Raw genomic sequence first — 25,411 nt, forward strand, 5'->3', positions numbered from 1 at the left:
AACAGGTTTTTTAGTGACAGTTTGAAGTTAAAACGGCACTGAAAAAAGTGACTTACGGCTGTTTTTCACACTTATGACCATTTACAGCATTCCCAAAGCCACGTGATCCTCTTTTGCCACCTTCTGACAAGCGAAGGCAGTGGGCAAGCCAGACTCACTTAACAACGGTGTTACTTATGTAACAACTGCAGTGGTTCACTTAACAACTGTGGCAAGAAAGGTTGTAAAACAGGCCAAAATTCTCTTAATAATCATCTCGCTTAGCGGCAAAAAAATCAGTCTCAATTGTGATTGTAATTTGAGGGCTACCTGTATTGCAACTGCTTTTAGACAATTTCTAATTATTGTAAGGGATGTCCAGAGGATGCCCGTACAGATGGCCTGCTAGGAAACCTGGCCTCTGATAATCTGCAGGAGCCTCTCCCAGGGGTAAAGCTCTGAAACTGTTTTCCAGAAAAAGATGGATTTGTATTTTGTTTTAAAAGATTGCAAACCAACTTTTCAGCTTCCTAACTGAGATAATTTGGCCTAAGAAACTCAGTGTGAATAGAACAGAACATAATAGAGAATGAAATAATAGAAATAGAATAGTCCATCCACCTGGAAGATCAATAGTTGTCTTACACATCTATTCATTTCCGCCCCCTGCCTTTTATCTCCAGAGCTAGGGTGGGGCTTCGCTAGCAGCAATGGCTCTTCCATCCCAAAGACCGGCCCATAGATTTCCATTGTTCTCCTCTCCTCTTCATTCTGTGCATCTGTACGTCAGGCACTGGACCCAGCTATTCCTCCTCTTCCTCATCAGCTACCTCCAGACCTGGGGGCTGTTGACTCTCTGTCTCCCTCCCTCTCTCTCTGCCAGCTCCATTCCCTCTTCCCCCTCAGAGCTCTCAGTTTGCCTCCCTGCTGACCCCGACTCCCACGCCTCCTCCTCTGATTCAGCTGCTGGAAGGGCCATTGCCTGACAGGCCTCAACAGTGCACTTAGGAGACAATAATGGTAAGCAGAAAGGTTATTTCAAGAGTGGTTTCTTGATAAGCAGACCAGGATGTGCATCCGTGAATGGCCCACAGATTCCAGCCAAAAGCTCTTCACTTGATGGAAAGCAAAGGAGCTCTTCGCTTGACAGCTAGGAATGTTATTTAGCAGCATGCTGACACAATCTGTGCCAGCGTTCTTATCGAGCCCAGGCTGAAGAAGCACAAGGCCAGACAAAGGATTTTGCAACTCCTGGATCTGATCAAGCGAGGCGGTTAAGGGGTTTTCGTTGGGGGGATGGAGCAGAGGGATTTCTGGCAAGAAATGGATTCCCCACCCACCCCTTAACTTCCAATTGCATGGAAGGTGATCCGAAATCCTGAAGCCGCTTGCAGTCCCCAAGACCTTTGGGGCAGCCTGTAGAGCCCACTGACAATAAGAAGCCGAGGTGGCACAGTGGTTAAATGCAGCACTGCAGGCTACTTCAGCTGACTGCAGTTCTGCAGTTCGGCTGTTCAAATCTCACCGGCTCAAGGTCGACTCAGCCTTCCAGCCTTCCGAGGTGGGTAAAATGAGGACCCGGATTGTTGTTGGGGGCAATATGCTGACTCTGTAAACCGCTTAGAGAGGGCTGAAAGTCCTATGAAGCGGTATATAAGTCTAACTGCCATTGCTATTGCTATTGCTAACTACTCCAAGTCAGAATGTGACCTTGGACGTGCCATCTGAAGACCAAGAACGGCCATCAGCCTTCAAATGACTTTGTAAACTTTTGCCCTAGGTCAGGTGGGCAGTGACTAGTGGCGCTCTTTTTAGCCTCTTTGAAACCATCTCTAAATCAGAGCCTCATCCTTCCCATCTCATCCTTCCCATCCCAACTGGGCATGGCCAGTCTAGTGAAGAGAAGGACCAGGGGAGATTTGATAACAATCTTCCAATATTTGAGAGGCTGCCACAGAGAGGAGTGAGTCAAGCTATTCTCCAAAGCCTTAAAGCCTTAGCTAAGACCACCCCTAGAATACGGCATTCAGTTTTGGTCGCCATGATGTAAAAAAGATGTTGAGACTCTAGAAAGAGTGCAGAGAAGAGCAACCAAGATGATTAGGCGGTTGGAGGCTAAAACATACAATGAATGATTGCAGGAACTGGGTATGTCTAGTTTAATGAAAAGAAGGACTAGGGGAGATATGTGAGCAGTGTTCCAATATCTCAGGGGCTTTCACATAGAAGAGAGAGTCAAACTATTCTCCAAAACACCTGAGGGCAGAACAAGAAGCAATGGGTGGAAACTAATCAAAGAGATATTCAGCCTAGAAATAAGGAGAAATTTTCTGACAGTGAGAACAATCAACACATGGAACAGAAGTTTCCTTCAGAAGTTGTGGGAGCTTCATCCCTGGAGGCTTTTAAGAAGAGACTGGACTGCCGCCTGTCAAAAATGGTGTAGGGTCTCTTGCTTGGACAGGGAGTTGGACTAGATCCAAGGTCCCTTCCAACTCTCTTAATCTAATCTAATCTCTCAATCAGAGTCCTCAATAGGCTGCACAAAGGCTGCCTCTGATAACCATTGAGGTGTCTGCAGTTGTATGGTCAGGGCATCCTTTCTTGCTGACCCTGAGTTTTCACTCCTGTTAAGTGAACTCTGCAAATCTGCCAGGGCCCCTCCTGATAATAAAAAAAAGGAATGCTCTTGTCAGGTATCTTGGCCCACAAACCTATGCTCCCGTAGTCTGCCTCTTGCCAGAAACAGGTAGATAAATGCTCACTGCATGACTGTATATCCTATTTAGAGGCTATTTTCTTGGAGATGGAGATGCATATATTGCCTGCAACACAATTGGCTCCGGAAGCATTTTTGAGACGGGAAGAAGATTGGGAAAGAGAGCGATGGGTCCTACTCCAAATATTTTATTCCCTAAATTGGACATTTCAAGGGGCCTCTGGTCGATGTGGAACAGCCCTCCCCCCCAAAATTTTCTTCTTCCATGTGCTCTATGAAATTGCACTGTGCAAGGCATAAACATTCGTTTTCAGGCTGATAATTATTCCAGCGATTGTTGTGTAAACATCGCACAGCTGTGCACTTCCTCTTTATCGGGGAAGAGACCTGTCTCCTTGCTCCTTCACTGTTAAGATTGTGCGGAAACTCCCCACCCTGAGTATAGATAGCTATGTTGGTCCTTAATTGGAAATAGTTCACTTGCTGGAATTCTTGGTTCCTTACATATTGTTCTCTTACTAAAGCTTCCTAAACCCTGCGGCTGGCTCTCAGATTACTAGACCCTACTTTCAGAGGGGGGATTCAGCCGGTTCTCTCCAGTCCGGGTGAGCCGGTAGCAGCGGCTGTGGGAGGCTCTGCCACCCACTCCGATGTAATGCGCGGCCTTCTGCACATGCATAGAAGGTAGTGCGCATGTACAGATGTGGTGTGAAAGAGCAAAGCAAGCATACCCACCTACACGCTCACATTTGTGAAGTGGGAGGGAAGGGAATCCCACCACTGCCGACTTCCCCCATGCACAGCCCACTCCCTTTCCGCATGTCCTTTAATTCATATTGCTGCATTTCCATTATTTGTTTTTTTATATTTTCATTGTTTTAGTATTCTTTTGTTTACATTTTGAATAACTTTCCATTCTACTGTTGTAAACTGCCCAGAATAGCTCTGTGGCAAGATGGGTGAACAATAAATTTGATTGATAGGTGGGTGAGTAGGTGGGTGGGTGGGTGGGTGGGTGGATGGATGGATGGATGGATGGATCGATCGATCGATCGATAAATAGATAGACAGATAAGGTAGGTAGGTAGGTATGTAGGTAGATGCATGGCTGGCTGCATGGATGTGTAGGTGGATATAGAAAGTAGGTAGGTAGATAGATAACTCTGTTTTTCTGCTATTCTCCTTCCTTCCTTCCTTCTGTCCGTCCATCAGTGGCTTGCCATCAGATGTTGTGGGTCTTCATCACTGGAGGTTTTTAAGAAGAGACTGGGCAACCACTTGTCTGAAATGGTACAGGATCTCCTGCTTGAGCAGGGGTTTGGACTAGAAGACCTCCAAGGTTCTTTCCAACTCTGTTATTCTGCTATTCTCCTTCCTTCCTTCCTTCCTTCCTTCCTTCCTTCCTTCCTTCCTTCCTTCCTTCCTTCCTTCCTTCCTTCCTTCCTTCCTTCCTTCCTTCCTTCCTTCCCCATCACTGGAGGCTTTTAAGAGGAGACTGGGCAGCCACTTGTCTGAAATGGTACAGGATCTCCTGCTTAAGCAGGGGTTTGGACTAGAAGACCTCCAAGGTCCCTTCCAGCTCTATCCTGAGTGCCAGCAAACCCAGGGAGAAGGAGCATCTTCTAGCATTCCACAGAAGAGCCCTTAATCCTGTGATATCAGCTGCACGGAAGCTTGGGTGACTCTAGCTATTTATTCTAGACTCTAGCAAGAAACACTGCTAGCGATTAGTAGATAAATAGCTGTGGCTTAAAGTCAGGACCAGGATTTGAAGGTTGGCCCCTGAAGGTGATTAAAAGGGAAGCCCAGGATCTGAAGAAAGCGGTGGCTACAAGCCAGGGTCGCAGGACGGCTTCCATCTGGCATCCCTCAATCCTTCACGTTCATAAGTGGTTGATTCCTCAAACATTGTTTGAACCAAAAGCGGAGCAGTAAATCCTGGCGACGTCCCTCCGCCTTCCTCCAAGAGATAATGGAGACGTAAATCTTCCTCTTTTAACTCACCTCTCCAGTTTTCCAAAGTCGAGAAGGGGGGAAAGGAGAAAAACACTGCACACACACACCCCAGGCACTTATCTGCCTAAATATCCCTTCTCTCCTTTCTGCTCCTCCACACCAGGGCCCTAATTAAGCAGGCCAGGAAAGCAAAGAAGCAAGTAAATTATAGGAGTCTGGAGAGGGAAGATAACGAGTTCATCAAACCGACCACAAAGGCTGAGCGGAAGAGAGGGGGGCCTGGGGGACTTGTTTGGCTGGTGGGGGGGGGGGCGGTAAGCTGTTTGGAGCCTGATCCCATGCAACCACACCAGGAGGAGGAGGAGGAGGAGGAGGAGAAGTTGGCGGCTCGGATGGACGTGGGGTCTGCAGCCCAGGGACCTTCCCTATCAAAGGCTGGGATGGATGGGAACGTGCCAACCCGCTCCTCTTTGTGGAAACCCGAGAACAAATCATCCTTTTCTAAAGAGGCCGAATTAGCCATGAAGAGGAAGAGGCTTTTGCTTCTCAGCCACAATGCACCACAATGGCAGAATTTGCATATGGCATTGTCTCCTGGAGGGCCCCCACGAGGCTTGACAAGGGGAGGACTCTACATCTGCATTCAGCTCTTGTTTTAGGGCTCATTGTCCTCTTACACACACTGTCAGGAAGCAGGAAACGGCAACTGGAAAAATAAAATAAAACAAGGGGGGAGGATTCAATTAGCTCTAAATCTTTCGGCCCACGACCTCACTACCGCAGTAGCACTCGTTCCCAGATTAATTAACGGAGGGTACTTGGAATAGCTGGAAGGGACCTTGGAGGTCTTCTAGTCCAAGCCTCTGTTCAAGCAGGAGACACTCTACCATTCCAGACCAGTGGCTGAATTGCAGTCTCTTCTTAAAAGCTTCCAGTGAGGGAGCACCCACAACATCTGGAGCAGTGGTGGGTTCCAGCCGGTATGTCCCAGTACAAGCGTACCAGTGGCTGCTGGTAGCAGCAGCCATCGTACCAGAATGGTGCTTTGGAGGGCCTATCCGCTCGCCTTCATTCTGATAACCCGCCCTGGTAACCGGGCCATTTGCAGCGTATAGCACCTGCACAACGCTCCGCCGAGCAGCTGGAGCATTGCAGGATGATGGGTGCGCATGCCTGCGCAGTGCGCATGTCCGTGGTGGATGCTCGGCCCTGTTGCAGCGCAGCGGTCGCGACGGGATGCAGAACCCACCACTGATCTGGAGGCAAGCTGTTCTACTGGTTAATTGTCCTCACTGTCAGGAAGTTTCTCCTTAATTCCAGGTTGCTTCTCTCCTTGATTAGTTTCCATCCATCGTTTCTTGTCCTGCCCTCAGGTGCTTTGGAGAATAGGTTGACTCCCCTCTTCTTTCTAGCAGCCCCTCAAATATTAGATGACTGCTATCATCCCCCCCCCCCCCAGTCCTTCTTTTCTCTAGATTGGTCGTACCCAATTCCTGCAACTGTTCTTTCTATATTTTAGCTTGTGTTTGATGGGTTCATTTATTGGCATTCTTTCATCAGGATTTGATCCTAAAAGAGAGTCAATAAAACTTTTCAAATGAACAAAAAGAACAAATGACTTGTTGCTCTTAAGAGTCTATATACAATAAGATTAGCCAAACCCAATTCCTGCTACCATTCTCCATACATCTCCAGGCCTTTAATCATCTTAATTGCTCTTCTCTGCACTTTTTCTCAACAGCTTGTTTTGTAATGTAGCGACCAAAACTGGATGCAGTATTCCAGGTGTGGCCTTACTAAGTCTTGATAAAATGGTATTAATACTTCATGTGATTTTGATTCTATGCCTCTGTTTATACAACCAAGAATTGTATTGCCTTTTTTGGTTGATGCCGCACAAAGTAAGTTAGGTACACATGGATACTGTTCTAGTCCTCCTGAAATGAATGATTAGCTGCTCTAGGACATGGCATTCCCTTCCTTTGTTTTACCAAAACTTTCCTTTTAAGAAGATGACATGGCAGACACTGTAACATTTACCTCCTATTCTTGCCCCAGCTCCTGCCCACCTGGCAATTCAAAACCATGCAAATGTGAATAGATAAATAGGTACCACTTCGGTGGGAAGGTAAAAGCATCCCTTGTGCCTTGGCGTATAGTCACATGACCAGGGAAGGGTCTTCAAAAAATGCTGGAAACAGAGATGAGCATCAGCCCCTACAGCAGGGGTGTCAAACTCGCAGGCCGGATGTGTCATATGCTGGCCCCACCCAATTTAGGGGGGAAAGTCCCGATACGTCACTTGACACCGCTGTGATGCTGCAGGTTCGACACAACTGGACAGGAAAAACCTTTACCTTTTAGTTTTTTTAAGCCAAATGCCATAATATCTCTCTCTTGGGAGATTTAACTAGCTTTCTGTTTTAAAAAAAAGTCTGATGTTTTTCCATTTCAAATAGACCAACATGGAATAACCAGAAAGAGGGAGTGATTGAATGAAGGGATTGTGTTCCTAAGTTGCAAATGAGTTAAGTCCAGCATTTGCACACTAAACCCTTAACGTTGGGGGAATCAATGAACATTTAACCTGTATGTAGCTAACGGGTGAAATCTACTTACCTTTGCTACTGTGAGCCTGCGCAAAACCTTCTGCGCATGCGCAGAGCATCAAAAACAGACGTGATGACCTCTGGTTGGGTGGGCGGAGCCTGCTACCCAGCGCACTTGCAAAGGTAAGTAGAATAGCGAGCGGAGGGGAGGAATCCGCTGTGCTGTGCGATTTAGGAAATCCTGCTGGCTAGCTAATATAAATTGCACATCACAGCTGATTGTCGGAAATACTGCTTCACCTGAACCAGTAGCAGTTTTTTACTACCGGTTCAGGCAAACCGGTAGCAATTTTTTTAGTACCGATTTGAGCGAAATGGTCCGAACCAGTAGCATTTCACCCCTGACGTAGCTCAGACGTACGAAGAATATTCAGCTGAACACCAGATATTTGCTAGAAATGGTTGCGGCTCGGTAGCAGCTGTCCCATCATCGGTACACCCTGTTTCTCATTACCCTCATAGCCTTGGTTTTTTGTTCATGCCACTTTATAGTGGGGGCATCAAGAGCCAACGGGATGAATAGCCTTCCCTTTGGCCCAGGAATTGACATCTTAGATCCCTTTCAAACTCTTGACCTCGGTCCTTGCAGTGTACAACCGAGCCCCCAGGCCCCGCATCAGCCTCGCCCTCCTATTTTCTCAAAACAGGAGGAATGAAAAGCTGTTCGGTTGAGAGCCAGGTGTAAGATACCCTTCCCTGGCAGTCAATAGGGTTCCCACCCACAGGATTAATAGACAAGGTTGTTTTATTAAGGCTCCATTGTTGTGCACATCTGGGCTGCCTGCCAGCTCGCCTCTTGCCGTGTTTAGCTTTTGTGGCTGGCCCAGCTCCGATTCCTGTCCTTTCCCATTTGCTAGCGCACCTGAGCAAGAGTGAATTGAGCTGTTTCTCCCCCCTCCCCCAGTCGTGAAGGCTTCGGGATGATAGATTTTGATGTTTTCCTCCCCTTCCATTCTTTTTTTCTCTTGATTGTCGGAGGAGTGGGGAATCTCAGGGCTGTTTCACCCTTCAACATGGATGTCAAACTTGATTTCATTGAGGGCCGCATCAGGGGTGTGTTTGTCCTCAGGGGGGCAGGGGGGCATGGCCAGGGTGGGCGTGGCCAGCTTGAGGTCACACATCGAGGCTCTGATTTTGGCCGCAATGCCTTCCTGCAGTCCTCTGCCAGCGAAAACAGAGCTCAGAGAGGCTGCACTTGGCCCGCCCAGACTCCATTTTCGACCATGACAGTTTCCTGCAACCCTCTGTCAGCAAAAATGGAGCTCGAGGAGGCTGCACACAGCCTCCCCGAGCTCCATTTTCTCTGGCAGAGGGCTGCAGGAGGCCATCACAGTTGAAAACAGAGCCCAGGAGGGCTATACTCAGCCCTCGTGAGCTCTGTTTTCGCTGGCAGAGGCACAGCGGACTGGTCTGTTGCTGTTTCCAGGGTGGGACTGTGGCCAGATCCGGCCCATGGTCCTTGAGTTTGACACCCCTGCCCTTAAATGAGCTGCTTGAGAACCGCAATCCTGGCTGACTGAAGACGACACGAATCCCCAAGTCCCCATGCTTAGATAGCCAGAGACGTCGGGAGTTCTTTTGGGAACCATCGCAATCTAAGATATTTTTCCACTCCGAACAGTGGTGGGCTTCAAAAAATTTTTGGACCCTCTTCTGTAGGTGTGGCCCGCTTTCCGGGTCCACTGGTGGAACCTCTTTTAACCTGTTCGGTAGATTTGACGAACCGATTCTACCGAATAGGTGCGAACTGGTAGGAACCCACCTCTGACTCCGAAGTGGAACTTTTTAACACATTGAGCAGAACGGTTTGGTTTGAGATTGGGGAAAATCTGGCAGCTTCCCACAGTCGAGCCGTCACGTTCTCAGGGTGTTTTACTGAGTTATTTGTCCCGTTGTATGTATGCTCTGGAATTAAGCCGGAACAAAAAAAAAAAAGAATGGTTTAGAATCATTCAGGATGAGCAAAACCGAAGGTAAACAATGCATTTGTGATAACCGGTTTCGGAATGTTATTAATCTGTAGCTTGCATTTCCCTACTGTCTGCAGAGGAAGAAATGCCTCAAATTCTCTATTATTTTTTTATTTAAAAAAAAAAAAACAATATCCCTGAAGCAAGCAGTCTAACGGAACAATTTATTCCTCTCCTCCCCAATTTTGTTCTCCAGATTCGGAAACTCAAAAACTGGGGAAACTTTAAAGACATACGCTCAATACCTGACATCCGAACAGGTACTCCTCAACCTACAATCATTCATTTAGCGACTGTTCAGAAGTACAGTGTTGCCGGAAAAAAAACGGTTCAGCCGAACCGGTAATGAAAATCATGGGTGCGTCTCCCCACCGGCCCTGGCTCTATAACCGTGATGGCGAATCTGTGGCACGCGTGTCACAGATGGCATGCGGAGCCATTTGTTAGAGCATGCAAGGCATTGCCCTATCAGCTCCAGCACGCAATGCGTGTGCTGGCCAGCTGACCTTGGCCTTCTTTTGAGGCCATTTTTCACCCTCCGGAGGCTTCCCTGAAGTGACTTCTGGTTTGGCTGTAGGGCCGTTTTTTGCCTTCAGGAGCCTTCAGGAGGTTTCTCTGAAGGCTTCGGAGGGCAAAAAATAGCCCTAAGTGCAAATCGGAACTCCGTTCCCAAACTTCTGGTTTGCCCAGGGGGTCAGTTTTTTGCCCTCTGGAGGCTTCAGGGAAACTCCTGAAGCCTCTGGGGGGGGGAAGGGCAGGGGAGGCTGTTTTCGCCCTCCCTAGGCTCCCAGAAAGCCTCTGGAGCCTGGGGAGGGCAAAAAAGTTTGCCAAAAGCCAGGGGGTGGTAGTTTTTGACGTGCGCACATGCGCCCTGGGGTCACATACATAGCATTATGAGTGTGGCCTGCCCACCCACGACTCCCCTGTGCCCCTCTGATTTTGGCACGCGATCCAAAAAAGGTTAGCCATCACTGCTCTATAGGCTCGCATTTAGGCAAGTTTTCATGCCAAAACGCATATGCGCAGAAGGCTTTTATGGTTTTTATGGTTTTTTAAAAACATGAATGATTCGCCATTGTATCCCATCTTCCTTATGCTGGTTTACCACTGTAATAAAGATTTGGTTGATTGATTGAACAGACACAAAGGAATAGATTGGCCTACCATTAGAAGCATCTCTGGGGAGTGTTTGTGTAACAGAAAAAGGATAGGAAATGCAACTATGGCTACTGTTTGGGTTTATTTTTTTTTAATTCTACTCCCCGCCTCCACATTTAACATCATTTTTTTACATTTCATTTCATCTTTCATTTCATTTCTTTTTTTCTTTGATCACGGAGCCTCGCTGGAGAATTGCCCTTCGTCAGAAGTCTCACAACACTGCAGTCTTTCAGTTCCCACTCTAAAATATTTTTATATACCTTTTGGAATTTTAAATATTAATCATTTCATCTTCCAGCTCCTGGTGTAGCAGAGGAGGTTTATTCCCCCTCCATAGGGAATAGAATAGAATATAATTAGGGATAGAGTAGAGGAATGGAGTGGAGTGGAATAGAATAGAATTAGGGATAGAATAGGGATAGAATAGAGGAATGGAATAGAATAGAATAGAATAGAATATAGAATACAATAGAATAGAATAGGGATAGAGTAGAGGAATGGAATAGAATAGAATAGAATAAGGGGTAGGGTTTGGTAGAGTAGAGTAGAATTTAGAATTAGAATAGAATAGAATATAGAATACAATAGAATTAGGGATAGAATAGGGATAGAGTAAAGGAATTGAGTGGAATGGAATAGAATAGAATTAGGGATAGAATAGGGATAGAGTAGAGGAATGGAGTAGACTGGAGTGGAATGGAATGGAATAGAATACAATAGAATTAAGGACAGAGTAGAGGAATGGAGTGGAGTGGAATAGAATAGAATAGAATTAGGGGTAGAATAGAGGAATGGAATAAAATAGAATGGAATGAAATGAAATAGAATAGAATAGAATAAGGGGTAGGGTTTGGTAGAGTAGAATTAGAATAGAATAGAATATAGAATAGAATAGAATAGAATAGAATAGAATTAGGGATAGAATAGAGGAATGGAATAGAATGGAATAAAATTAGGGATAGAATTGGGATAGAGTAGAGGAATGGAGTGGAATAGAATAGAATAGAATTAGGATAGAATAGGGATAGAGTAGAGGAATGAAATGGAGTGGAATGGAATGGAATAGAATAGAATTAGGGATAGAATAGGGATAGAATAGAGGAATGGAATAGAATAGAATAAGGGGTAGGGTTTTGGTAGAGTAGAATTAGAATAGAATAGAATAGATTAAGGGGTAGGGTTTGGTAGAGTAGAATGGAATAAGAATAGGATAGAATAGAATAGAGAATAGAATAGAATATACAATATAGAATGGAATAGAATATGGAATAGAATAGAATATGGAATAGAATAGAATAGAATATAAAATAGTATATAAAATAGAATAGAATTGAATTGAATTCTTCATTGGCCAAGTGTGATTAGATACACAAGGAATTTGTCTTTGGTGCATATGCTCTCAGTGTACATACAACAATAGTGATAGATCATTAACATAGTCATTGTAAAATACGTTCATCATAAAACATTAGATACAACACTGATAATCATTAAGCCTTGTGTGTCAAAACAGGTACGCTTTTATAAGCGAAATACAGGGCTCAGGTATATAAAGGGTTAAAAATGTGGCATTGTGGAATGAAGGAACTTTCTTTCATTGTGATTAAATTACACTGTCTTCAATGTAGGTCAGATTTGTGAGCCGAAAGCTTGAAAAAAGGGGCCTTTTGAAATCACTTTTAGCTCTGAAAAAGGGGAAGAAATGAGGGAAAGAGAAGAAAAGAAAAAGGGGGAGGAGAACTCTCATCCTCGTCTTCCGTTTCAGCCCAAAGCAATTTGAAAAAGCTGGCCGAGAAGCTGAGCCTTGAAATTGGTAGGTTCCTAAATAGGAATTGGGGAAGTGGGGGGAGAGCCTGGGGCCCCCTCCTCGGGTTAGACTAGCCGAGCAGAATTTGGAACCAAGCATGAAATTTCCCTGATAGAAATGCCCCCCTCCTACCGCCTCCCCCATCCCCATCGGACAGGATGAACCTATTTCTCAAAATAGCAGCCGGCAATGTGCCAGACTCAAGTGGTTCCGGCAAAAAAGATAATAAAATAAAATAAAAAAGAGTGGGTGCGTGGGTGAGAGAGGGAGGGAGGGAGGGAGGAGCTCTCAAAAGCACAATTATCCCTGTCTCTTTTTAGCTGAATTTACTCAACCCCAAGGGAAGGCGGAGTTGTTACGCCACGGTTGAAATGAATTCGGTCCTGGAGCGGAACTACTGGAGTCAAGCGTGGAGCTTTTGGGGAATTGGAGGGCCTCCACCTTTGAGCCAAGAGGTTTAACAGGTGATTAACAGAGTTGGAAGGTCATCTAGTCCAGCCCCCTGCCCAAGCAGGAGACCCTACATCTTTTCTGACAGATGGCAGTCCAGTCTCTTCTTGAAAGCCTCCAGGAATGAAGCTCCCACAACTTCCAAAGGCAACTTCTGTTCCTTTGATTGATTGATCTCACTGTCAGAAAATTTATCCTTATTTTCAGGTTGAATATCTCCTTGTGCAGCTTCCATCCATTAATCCTTTTCTGGCCTTCAGGTGCTTTGGAAAATAGCTTGACACCCACCCACCCCCGCTTTCCTCTCTAGGGAAGCCCCTCAAATATTGGAAGACTGCTCTCCTGTCTCCCCTGGTCCTTCTCTTCACTAGACTAGCCAGGCCCAGTTCCTGCAACCATTCATCATACGTTTTAGCTTCCAGTCCCCTCATCATCTTGGTTGCTCTTCTCTGAACTTTTTCTAGAGTCTCAACATCTTTTTTATAGTGTGGTGACTAAAACTGGATGCAATATTCTAGGTGTGGCTTTACTAAGGCTTTAAGACTTTCTGCAGCAGCCCCTCAAATATTGGAAGACTGCTATCTTGTCTCCCCTGGTCCTTTTCTTCACTAGACTAGCCATGCCCAGTTCCTGCAATCTTCATCGTAATTTTTAGCCTCCAGTCCCCTAATACTCTTGGTTGCTCTTCTCTGCACTCTTTCTAGAGTCTTAACATCTTTTTTATAGTGTGGTGACCAAAACTGGATACAGAATTCTAGGTGTGGTCTTACTCAGAACTATAATAGAGTGGTATTAGTACCTCACTTGATTTTGATTGAATCCCTCTGTTAATGCAATTTGTTTATGTTTATGTTTATGTTTTATTTATTTATAGGCCGCCCTTTTCCCTGAGGGGACTCAGGGCGGCTTACAATCAAAAAGGAAGGGGAGTGTAGGACAATATGAAAAAAGAAATGTGCACAAAGTAAATTAGACAATAAAACTCAACATTCACTCAGCATTCGGGAGGGGTGAAATAAGATTATCCCCAGGCCTGACGGGTTAGCCAGTTCTTGAGGGCTGTGCGGAAGGCCTGGACGGTGGTGAGGGTACGAATCTCCACGGGGAGATTGTTCCATAGTGTCGGAGCCGCAACAGAGAAGGCTCTCCTCCGAGTAGTCGCCAGTCGGCACTGACTGGCGGATGGAATACGGAGGAGGCCAACTCTATGCGATCTGATGGGACGCAGGGAGGTAATTGGCAGAAGGCGGTCTCTCAAATAGCCAGATCCACTACCATGGAGCGCTTTATAGGTGGTGAGTAGGACCTTGAAGTGCACCCGGAGACCAACAGGTAGCCAGTGCAGCTCACGGAGGATCGGTGTTATGTGGGCGAACCGTGGTGCGCCCACGATCACTCGCGCGGCCGCATTCTGGACTAGCTGTAGTCTTCGGATGCTCTTCAAGGGCAGCCCCATGTAGAGCACATTACAGTACAATTTAGGATTGTATTGGCTTTTTTGGCTGCCGCCGCACACTATTGGCTCATCTTTTAATTGGTTGTTTAGATTCAGGCTGTCTGACCTTGACAACTTTAAGACCTGTGGACTTCAACTCCACAATTTTCCAGCCAGCCAAGCATAGCTGTCTTTCTCTTCAACTCCCAGAATACCCCAGCCAAGCTGGCTGGGAAATTCTGGAGCTGAAGTCCACAGGTCTTAAAGTTGCCATGGTTGGACACTCCTGGCTTAGGTGGAGCCTGGGGAGTTAGTTTCAATGCCCAGGGTGTGTCAACGTAGGCTCAAGATCACTGAATAATTGCAAATATCCCAGATGAGTTTGCTGGTCACAGCAAGGTTCAAGTATTTAATTATTTGCCACTGAAAACAGCACGTGCCATTGTTCCCCACATTTGAGTTAGAGAGAGGGGTCTTCTCCTACATTTACTGTGTTTTCCTGACTCCCAAAATAAGCGCTTGGCCTTATTTTCGGGGAGGTCTTATTATTTTTGAGGTGCTGGAGGTGATGAGCGTGGTCACCTCATGGCTGCTGCTGTGTTGCAATATTTCCAGGGAGGGCTTATTTTGGGGGGAGGGCTTATTTTAGTGCATGCACTCAAAAACTCGATTGGGCTTATTATCCAGGGAGGTCTTATTTTCGGGAAAACGGGGTACATAATGTATTGTTCCACAATTTGGCTTATCTGCTTTTGGTTTAGTCCTGATATTTCTCAGACGTGGCAACTCCAAGATGTTGTGTTGAGGTGCCCACATCCTAAAACTCCCAAGTTTGAGAAACATTGGTTTGGTCTCTTCCACACAAGCAATTACGGCCAGTTCAGCATCAGTATTACACTAATACAGTGGTATCTTGGAATTCATTGTTCATTGGTTCTGGGAAGTGCCGTGAGTATCAAAAATGATGAGTTATTGATACTTATTGTGTAACCCATAAGAAATAATGTAGTGAGTCACAAGCAGGGGTGGAATTCTACCAGTTTGGACTGGTTCGTGCGAGCCAGTAGGCTCCGACGATCAGCTGGGAATGAATCAGTTCACCCCTACAATCAGATGGGCCGATCTGCCCACCCACAGTATTGTCCTACCTTTATCTTCTCAGCTGATTCGCACGGCAGAGCGCCATATGAATCAGCTGTGTTACTTCTCCAAAGAAACCCTTAAGTGAAGATTTCTTCAAACTGCACATGCACACACACATTGCTCACCAAACCAGTTGTTAAAGCAGGAGGATCCCACCACTGGTCACAAGGCAGCCGACACCGACATGTTCTAGCTCATGCATTGAGTACCGAAGAAATGATGAATACCGGGACAAAAATGTTTGCATCAAAATGTGTTGAGTACCAAATCTGATGAGCAAATTCAAAGCAGTTGAGTACCAAGGTACTCAAAGTATTTTCTTGCATTGCCCTTGTTGGCACCTGAACCAACTGTTGTGGCCTGCCAGCAGCCACAACAGAGCTGGCAGCAGATTGGGACAGTGAGAAGGTTGGGAAGGAAGATGGGCGAGTCTTGGAGTCTGGGGAAGGCTCTGATGAGGGCTCTGTGTCAGAGGCAGAGAGGGCGCCAGGACAGTATGCCAGTTATCAGCTGCCTTCAGAGGCAGACATCAGTGAGGCAGATGAACCGCTGGACCCTGTTCCCAGTGTGCGCTTGCGCAGAGTTGCCAGACGAAGGGAGTAGCTAAAGAACAGGGATCGACTTGGGAGTAAGGCCACAGGTGGACGATGGATGGCCCCTCCCAGAGGGAATAAAAGAGGAGCGAAAGGGGAGTGGAATTTGCAGGAGAGTATTAGTTCATTCCTGCATTTTTGCCAAGTCTGAAAAATATTGGCCTATCCACTCTCCAAGCCTGATAAAGGTCGGTAATTGTGAACTATCTTGAAAGTCTGTGAGAGAGGAAAGACTTTCTTGGAGGGGAATTCACTGTCAATGAAATAAAAGGGGTTTATCGGGATGAGGACTCGGCTTCGTGCTGCTGGGGAAGCCTAGGTCAGACCACCAACTTTTTTCTTGCTCAACTGCAAAACGGAAGAAAAAAAAGATTTGCAAGCCCCATGGCCCTGTGGGGTTTGGGAGTGCACCATCTTCCCATTCGTAAAGACCTCCTCCAGCTGCTTCATCTAGGTGTGCCCAGGCAGTCTCAGTAGCTAATTCACTTTGTTGGCTTGAATTCCCTGCTTAGGTAAGCAGCGTCGGCCTCTGGGCTCAAATCTTTTCTCTCTCCCGGCCCCACACATACCCCTGGAGGGTCTACTCTGCCACCTAGAACCACCATCGCAGCTGTTGAGGAAGCCGCCTGCTTGTGAGATCATGGCATCATGCCTCCTTCAGATTACTTTAACTAAGACTTTTCTCTGGAGCTTGTTGTACCCATGCACAGTCTATTCAACGATTTCCATACTTCCCAGCTTTCGTCAGCGTCAGGTGCCAACTCATAAGTTAGGTAGAGTTGGAAGGAGCCTTGTAGGGCTTCTAGTCCAACCCTGTGCTCAAACAGGAGACTCTATGGCATTTCAGATATGTGGCTGTCCAGTCTCTTCTTAAAAACTTCCAGTGATGAATCACCAATAACTTCTGAAGGCAAGCCATTCCACTGGTTAATTGTCCTCACTGTTAGGAAGTTTCTTCTTAATTCGAGCTCGCTTCTTTCCTTGTCCATCCATTGTTTCTTGTCTTGCCTTCTGATGCTTTGGAAAATAGGTTGTCCGCCCGCCCCCTTCTTTGTGACAGCCACCCAAACATTGGAACACTGCTATCATGTCTCCCCTAGTCCTTCTGCTCATTAGATTAGACAAATCCAATTCCCGAAACCCTTCTTCATATGTTTTAATCTTTGGTGCTCTAATCAGTTGCTCTCTGCACCTTCCCCCCCCCCCATTGGTTCCATGCAGTTTTGGTTCTGTGTAGCTTTCCATAGGTCCACTCTACTTTTTACAAGATGCAGAGACACTCTGAACAAATAAGGTTATTGTTAGTGCATTAGAGTTCAGACGGGAAGAGACAAGGTCAGTCAATGAGGGCTGTTTGCTGATTCAGACAGCAGGGAGCCTGGGTGTGGCTTAGCTCTGTAGCCCTGAGTATGTGCTGAGCTCAAAAACTAGTCTGCTGCTCTAAACTGAAACTGAAACTGATCTCACCTCTGCCTGTGTTTTGCTTCCAACTACTATGTTGGAAAACTTGGTATTGTATATTTAGTTCATGTATTATGTTATATATAAATAGAATGAATGAATCCCGCTGAATCAGTTACCTGTGTGTGCTTTCTGGATGGGATTGCTGAAACAAACTCTGATAGTTATCCCATGGCTTCTAGCCTTTGCGATTGTGATGACATGCAAACAGCAACACATACATATACCTGTCCTTTATGTCCTGATTAGTGTACATGTGAATATTAGTAGCACGGGTTGGTAGTTGGGCTGTTGGTTTGAACTCTGAGCTTGGCCATTTGGTTGCAGACATTTAGTCACCATTCGAGGAGACATCATCAGTGCATTTTGAGTTGTGCTCATCTGTCAGAACACAGGTCTTTATAGACCTTTTTATGCAGAATGCAGCCGCGCGAGCGATAGTGGGCATACCTAGGTACACCCACGTTACACCTATCCTCCGCGAGCTGCCCTGGCTTCCTATTGGTCTCCGGACACGCTTCAAGGTGCTAGTCGTTACTTTTAAAGCCCTACATGATATAGGACCTGGCTACCTGAGAGACCGCCTCCTGCCATTTACCTCCCAGAGACCCATAAGATCGCACAGATTAGGCCTCCTCCAGATTCCATCTGCCGGTCAATGTCGGCTGGCGACTCCCCAGGAGAGGGCCTTCTCTGTAGCTGCTCCGGCCCTATGGAACGATCTTCCCGTGGAGATCCGGACCCTTACTACCCTTCCAGCCTTCCGCAAAGCGACCAAGACCTGGCTGTTCCAGCAGGCCTGGGGCTGTTGATTTATCCAGCCCCATCCTAAGCTATGAATGTTGTGGAATTTTAATGTTGTTTTATAATTTTTTGTATGTTCCCCCCTTCCTTTTTATCTGTAAGCCGCCCCGAGTCTCCCGAGAGTGGGCGGCATACAAACCCTATAAATAAATAAATAAGATCTGTTCAACATGTACATATTTTAATCTTGCACGTTGTATCCCACATTTTATGTTACGCGATGGCAAACCTTTTTTGGCTTGCGTGCCATAAGTGGGGGGAGCTCAGGGGGGTCATGCGTGGGTGTGCTGCACCCATAATGCAATGCATGACCCCCCCAGTGCGCACATAACAGGCGCTCCCCCCATTTGTTGCATGGTTTTTTCACCCTCCCCAGGCTCCAGAGACTATATAGGAGCCTGGGGAGGGTGAAAACAGCTTCCCCCGCCCCCTGGAGGCCCTACAGAGAACTAAAAAGGACCCTACAGAGGACTAAAATGGACCCTACGGAAGTCTAGTTTGCACGTAGGGCTGTTTTTAGTCCTCAGGCTTCACTGAAGGCTCTGGAGGGCTTAAATTAACCCTACGAGCAAACTGGATGTCTGTTCCCAAACTTCCGGTTTGCCTATAGGGCTGGTATTTTGTGCTCTGGAGGCTTCAGGGAAGCTCCTGAAGCCTCCAGAGGTCCTCCCCGGGTGGGGGGAGGCTCTTTTCGCCCTCCTCAGGCTCCTATAAAGCCTCTGGAGCCTTGGGAGGGCGAAAAATGGCTTTAAAAAAGACTCAGCTGGCCAGCTGACAGGGCAACACCTTGCGTGCCCTGACAAATGAATCCGCGTGCCACCTGTGGCACGCGTGCCATAGGTTCGCCATCCCTGTTATATACTATGCCTTATTTTAACTATGGTCTTTCTTACACGAATAAACCATCCAAGCTCTTTTCATCCATCTCAGATTTTTTGTTACCAAACAGGTATATGAATTCACCCAACTTATACTGAAAACATTAGTGAGGGGAAAAATTCTTATTTTGCTCTTTTTCCTGTGTGGGGTGGGACCAAGGGTATTTTGGTATCTGAGAAACTGGTGGCATTCAAGGGACAGGATGCTGACTTTGACACTTTGCTCTTGTTCACCTGGAGGGAGCCATTGGTCAGCAATAGCAATAGCACTTAGACTTGTATATCGCTTCACAGTGCTTTACAGCTCTCTTTAAGCGGTTTACGGAGTCAGCATAATTGCCCTCAACAATCTGGGTCCTCATTTCACCGATCTCAAAAATAGTCAACCTTGAGCCTGGTGGGATTTGAATTGCCAAATTTCAGTCAGCCGGCAGTCAGTAGAAGTAGCCTGTAATACTGCACTCTAATCACTGCACCCCCAACCTTGAGCTGGTCAGGATCAAACTCCTGGCAATAGGCAGCGTTACCCTGCAATTCTGCATTCTAACCACTGGGCCACCATGGAAGGGAGGGAAGGAAGAGGAACAGCAATAGTACTTGTATATCGTTTCACAGTGCTTTACAGCGGTTTACAGAGCCAGCCTATAATCCCAGAACAATCTGGCTCCTCATTTACCGACCTCAGAAGGATGGAAGGCTGAGTCAACCTTGAGCCTTATGGGATTCGAACTGCCAAATTGCAGTCAGCCGGCAGTCAGCAGAAGTAGTCTGCAGTACTGCCCTCTAACCACTGCGCCACTGAGGCTTGGAGCACCGGTGTTCTCTACCTGTTCTCAGAGTTCCAAAGATGGGAGGAAGGATGATCATAGAAGGTTGAAGGGTTGGGAATGATTGAAGCATAATGACTGAGAAATGCCCTTTGTAAAACTTGGGTCACATCTAGCATTCTGCATAAATAAGATCTCTTGCAACCCAACTATTGCTTTAGGTCTGCATTAAGTTCATGCAGGATTCTTAAGTCACGTCGATCTTAACTCATAATTATTCTGACCACGAATAAATCAGGATTCAATCTGTTGTGTTCTAAATGTTTCTCTTCCTGATTTACAGCTCTTCCCTTAATTGAACTTTAATTGAACGGTTATACTTTGAAAATTCTTGGCATTGAAGTCCGTGAATCGGAAATCACGCATGTTGGGAGGAAGGCTGCCACTAGTCGGGCTGTCACCTGATGTTTTAAACTGAGGGGATGCCCAGAATTTCAATTTAGAACCCGTTGTGTTCGGTCTAGAATTCAAGGAACCCCATGAGTTTTCTCATATATTTTGCAAAACTCTCGTCCTAGAAATGAAGCAAATATTAAACAGTTTCTGGATCATATGAGACCTTTCCCTTCGGGGCTTTTGAAATTATATTTTGTAATTTGATTTTGAAGGAGTCCATTCAAACCAGGAGTGTCCAACTTTGGCAACTTTGGAGAGCTGTGGACTTCCAACATCCAGAATTCATCTCAAAGGTGCCTTTTTCTTCTTCAAAACATAACTGGAATGAGGTTGTTTTTTCCTTGAGGAAGACGAAGAAAATGTTTCACTTCTCATCCAAAAAGCTTCATTGCAATCAGCTTCTTCTTCTTCCTTCTCAAGGAAAAAACAGTCTTTTTTGAAGGGGAGGGGAAAAAAGCACCTTTGAGACAACTATGACCTGGATAGGTGAGAATCTCCACAAACATTCAGAATTCATTCATGGCAGGCATGCGTTAAAATCCACAACTCTTAGGCGTTGAATCCACAAGAGTTAAAATCCACAAGATGTTAAAATCCACAAGTCTTAAAGTTGCCAAGATTGGACAAACCTGTTTTAAAAATATGGCATCCCCCCCCCCCCATTCTTTTTAAGCTTTTGGGAAGGATTTATTTTCACATGGCTTTAAAAAAGGACCATAAGGAAGGCTGAGCACCAAAGAATGGAGGTCTTTGAACTCTGGTGCTGGAGAAGACTCCTGCAAGTCCATTGGACTGCAAGACGATCCAACCGGTCAGTCCTAGAGGAGATCAACCCTGACTGCTCTTTAGAAGGCCAGATCCTGAAGAGGAAACTCAAATAATTTGGCCAGAAGGAAGGACTCCCTGGAGAAGAGCCTAATGCTGGGAAAGATGGAGGGCAAAAGAAGAAGGGGACGGCAGAGAAGGAGGTGGTTGGATGGAATCACTGTAGTAGTAGGCATGGACTCTGGGGAATGGTAAAGGACAGAAAGGCCTGGAGAAACGTTGTCCATGGAGTTGTGATGGTCGGCTAAGACTAACTAACTAACAACAGCAACAACAAAAAAAGCTTTAAAAATGCCACCAAGAAGTAATATTTTCCCCTTAGATTTTTTTTTTGTAGCCCTCTGGATTGGGCAATGAATTCTGGTACTTCGAAAGGAAGGAACCCCAAATAGAGTTTGTCAAAAGTTCTTGGAGTTTAGGCTGATTCCAACATTGGCTTCCTCTAACATGCAGGCTCAGGTGGCTTCCTCCAAAATAAGGAGAGTTGAACCCAAAACAGAAATATAAGGGATGAGGCAGAGTCCTCATTAGGAGTTTAGAGGAAAGCATAGTAAATTCCATGAAGTTCCCATCAAATTTGATAGAGTTTGGTGAGGAAAACATCTTGGTTGATGACCTTCCAAGGGGTAGATATGGCTCTTCAGATTGGCTGTCTGCTCCGGTTGCGGAGATGGTCAGGGTTACCTTTGGTCTCCCTCCGTTGACTTTCTCCTTCTCCATTTGCAGATTCCCAGAATACTCTTCTCATCCTGCAGACGTCAAGAACGAAAATATCTACTTCCAGCTTAGCTTCATACCAATGCTGGAAGATACGTTCAAGGTAGGCATCCAAATAACCTCCTGCTACAACTAGATGCTGAGGGACGCAGTGGCTCAGTGGCTAAGATGCTGAGCTTGTCGATCAGAAAGGTTAGCAGTTTGGTGTTCCGAATCCCTAGCACCGCGTAACGGAGTGAGCTCCCGTTACTTGTCCCAGCTTCTGCCAACCTAGCAGTTTGAAAGCACGTAAAAAAAATGCAAGTAGAAAAAATAAGGACCACCTTTGGTGGGAAGGAAATAGTTTTCTGTGTGCCTTTCGCATCTAGTCAAGCCGGCCACTTGGCCATGTTTTTTTTTTTTAAACTGTAGAAACTTTCATAATTTTCCCACTTTCAATACCTTGCAATGTAAGGACTTTATTAGTAGCTGGATACCCGTGCTTCGCGATTGAATTATGTGATTGGGCAATGCAGGAGAAATCTGGCTCACAATCTATTGACTCAGTGGGAGTTAGAAATTGAAATACATAAGGGAATATTGCTCCTGCCTCCTTGAGTCCAGAAGCAATTCCATAGTTGGAAGGCGTAGACATTTTGGTGAAGTACTGATGTTTAGTATTGTAAGGAGCCCCAGACCAAATCCCAACTGAAAGAGTGGAATGTCTGCCAATTTGAACTGAGGTGCCAGAATGTGAGGCAACTGGGCGTTGGAACAGAGCTCTTTTCAGGTGGGGAGGGGGGAATAGAATGTCTAACTCCTTAGCATCAGAGTGTGTTAACATAAGGCAACTGGCAGTTGAAACAGAGTTTTTTTCAGGTGGGGAGGGGAAGTAGAACTCCTTGGCATCAGAGCATGTTAATTACTGTATAAGAAATGCTAATGATCTGATGGTCATTTCAAAAAATCGTTTCTTAGCGACCATCTAGAAGTTGAGAGGAACATACGTGCCAAATTTCAAGTTTGTAGGCTTTACGGTCCTGGAGATTTTGTGATGAGTGAATGGTTCTTTCCTTTTATATATATAGATTTTTAAAACTTTTACGCCACCCATCTTGCTTAGAGCCGACTCTGGGCAGCTTACGAGCACTATTCTACATGTATCTCCCTAATTCAATACCATTAACATAAATATTTCTAGAACTTCTTTTAATGTGAATCACCCTGATTTTCATCAGTTGATACCCATTTTTTTCCAAATTGTAATACAGGTAGTGCTCAACGTGCTACAGTTTGAAGTTACAACGGCACTGGTACTTCACACTTATGACCACTGCAGCATCCCCATGGTCACGTGATCAAAATTTGGCCACTTGGCCACTGACTCATATTTATGACATTTGCAGCATCGTAGGGTTATATATGGCCCTCCTTTGCTTCCTGACAAGCAAATTCAATGGGGAAACCAGATTCACTTAAAACCCTGTTATTAATTTAACAATTACAAATGGTTCACTTAACAACGGTGGCAAGAAAGGTCACAAAACCAGGCAAAACTCACTTAGCAAGTGTCTCGCTTAGCAACATAAATGTTGGGCTCAATCAGGGTCGTAAGTCGAGGACTACCTGTATGCAGATTTTCCTGGTTTAAACTCCTTTCTGAAACGGGACTTCACTGTTTACATGATATTTCCAGTCATGTACCTTTTTCTGCCCTTTTAGAATTTTTGATTGGGGGAAAATAAACAGTGAATTTTGTTATTAATAAAGCGTGGCGTTGTAATCTGTTGAGAGCAGGATCCCAAATGTATTTCAAGTGGAATTAATTCATAGTTCTACCTCTTTAGGTGGATCAGTTTATTTAGATACCCACTCTTTGTTGAGATAAAGTTGCTGTGGCAGAAACAGGAATGGAAGGGAATAGCACAGCACAGCATATGGAATGGAATAGAATGGAATGGAATAGAAGAGAAGAGAATATGAATGGAATAGGATAGCATAACAACATAGCATAGCATATGGAATGGAATAGGATAGGATAGAATAGAATAGAATATAGAATGGAATGGCATGGCATAGCATAGCACAGCATATAGAAGGGAATAGAATAGAATGGAATAGAATAGAATAGGTTAGAATAGAATAGAATAGATGGGCTCTAAGGATGTTCTCTGGATAAATTCATAGCTTCAAATGATAGATCAAATTTCCCATCTCCCACAGAGGTTACACCTCTATTGTTGTCCTTGTGTTATCCATCACTCAAGCATTCCATTTCCATTTCGATATGGCCATAGATAACTTGGAATCGGGATGACTGATGGAGTGCCTCCACATTTATTGACCTGATCAGTTACTAGGATCCTCAGAAGAGGGACCACGATTAAGGGAATGTATCTTTTGGCTGCTTATGGGTGAATCTTCTCCAATAAATCCCAAGGAAACCTACAGTTCTGTCTTTTAAGCACCCGTTGAGGTCCTCCTTCTTTCTGTCTCTCCACTCAGGCCCTCCACACATGAATATTAATGGGTATGAATATTATTTCTCCTTATGCATGGCTTTTGCATTATTTTTAATCTCCTGCTGTTATGGTTCTGCAGTGCACGTTGGAAACTTATCTTGTGACGCTTTTGTATAAGAAGGAGGTTATTCGCATTTTAAGATTCATATTTTGCATAAGTGTATTTCTATTACAATGTCAAGCTTTCCCAATCCTTATAACTTTGCAAACAGAGCTCCAAATCTGGGGCAAATGATGTACAGGCAGCCCTCGATCAAACAACAGTTCATTTAGTGTCCGATCGAAGTTACAACAGCATTGAAAAAAAAGATTTATGGCCATTTTTCAGACTTACGACTGTTCCAATATCCCCATAAACGTGATCAATATTCTGATGCTTGGCAACCAACTCATATTCATGACGGTTGCAGTGCCCCCTTTTGTGAACTTCTGACAAGCCTAGTCAATGGGGATGCCGGATTCGCTTAACAACCGTGTCACTAACTTAAGAAAAAACAGGGATTCGTTTAGCCAGCGTGGCAAGGAAAGTCGTAAAATGGGGCAGGATTCCCTTAACAAATTTCTCACTTAGTGGCAGAAATTTGGGGCTCTTGAGGACTACCTGTATTGACTATTTGTTCTTGCACATCTACCGCAACCTTGTTAATCCTCCATTTGTCAAAGAGTAAAATCCTCCATGTGCCAGTTGAATTGTGGTATTAAGCCAGTTCGGTTTGGGGAGAACTGGTAGCAGACATCCTCACCCGTGATGTCTGCTACTAATTTGCCCAAACTGGTCCGAACTGGCTGAATACCACAATTCAACTGGCACGAGGAGGATTTTACTTTTTGACAAATGGTGCTATGCCATTCTATTTAGCGACATTTTTGAGGCCGGGCACATGCATGGAAGGCGTGCGCACGAGCAGAGCTCATTCATGGAAGGCTGGGCACATGCACGGAAGGTGCACACATGTGTGACGTGCACGAATGCACTCAGGGGCAAACCAGTGGTAAAAATAAGTGAAACCCACCGCTGATCGTGGTGCCACTAAACCAAGGGATTAGGGTGTTCACTTGGGCAAAGCATAACGGAAATTGGCATAGTATTAAAGCATCCAAAGCTGTTTGTTCCATGGAAGAAGCCTTCCTGGTATGGAAAACGTTGGCCCAAAGATCTGAAGCTCTTTGCAAAAACGCT

At 45.4% G+C, this 25,411-nt stretch overlaps 1 protein-coding gene across 1 annotated transcript in view; it reads left to right on the forward strand.

The window, feature by feature from the left end:
• FAM178B (family with sequence similarity 178 member B) overlaps positions 1-25,411 on the forward strand; it is a 291,511-nt gene that overhangs the window by 105,782 nt on the left and 160,318 nt on the right. The window contains exon 11 of the mRNA XM_087703499.1: positions 21,740-21,833. Within this exon, the coding sequence (XP_087559625.1) occupies positions 21,740-21,833 (94 nt within the window). The remainder of the gene's footprint in view (positions 1-21,739; positions 21,834-25,411) is intronic.

This window comes from Thamnophis sirtalis, unplaced genomic scaffold, assembly GCF_051295495.1.
Source record: "Thamnophis sirtalis isolate CommonGarterSnake01/CBP01778 unplaced genomic scaffold, rThaSir2_p1.2 scaffold_2, whole genome shotgun sequence".
Lineage (NCBI taxonomy): Eukaryota > Metazoa > Chordata > Lepidosauria > Squamata > Natricidae > Thamnophis > Thamnophis sirtalis.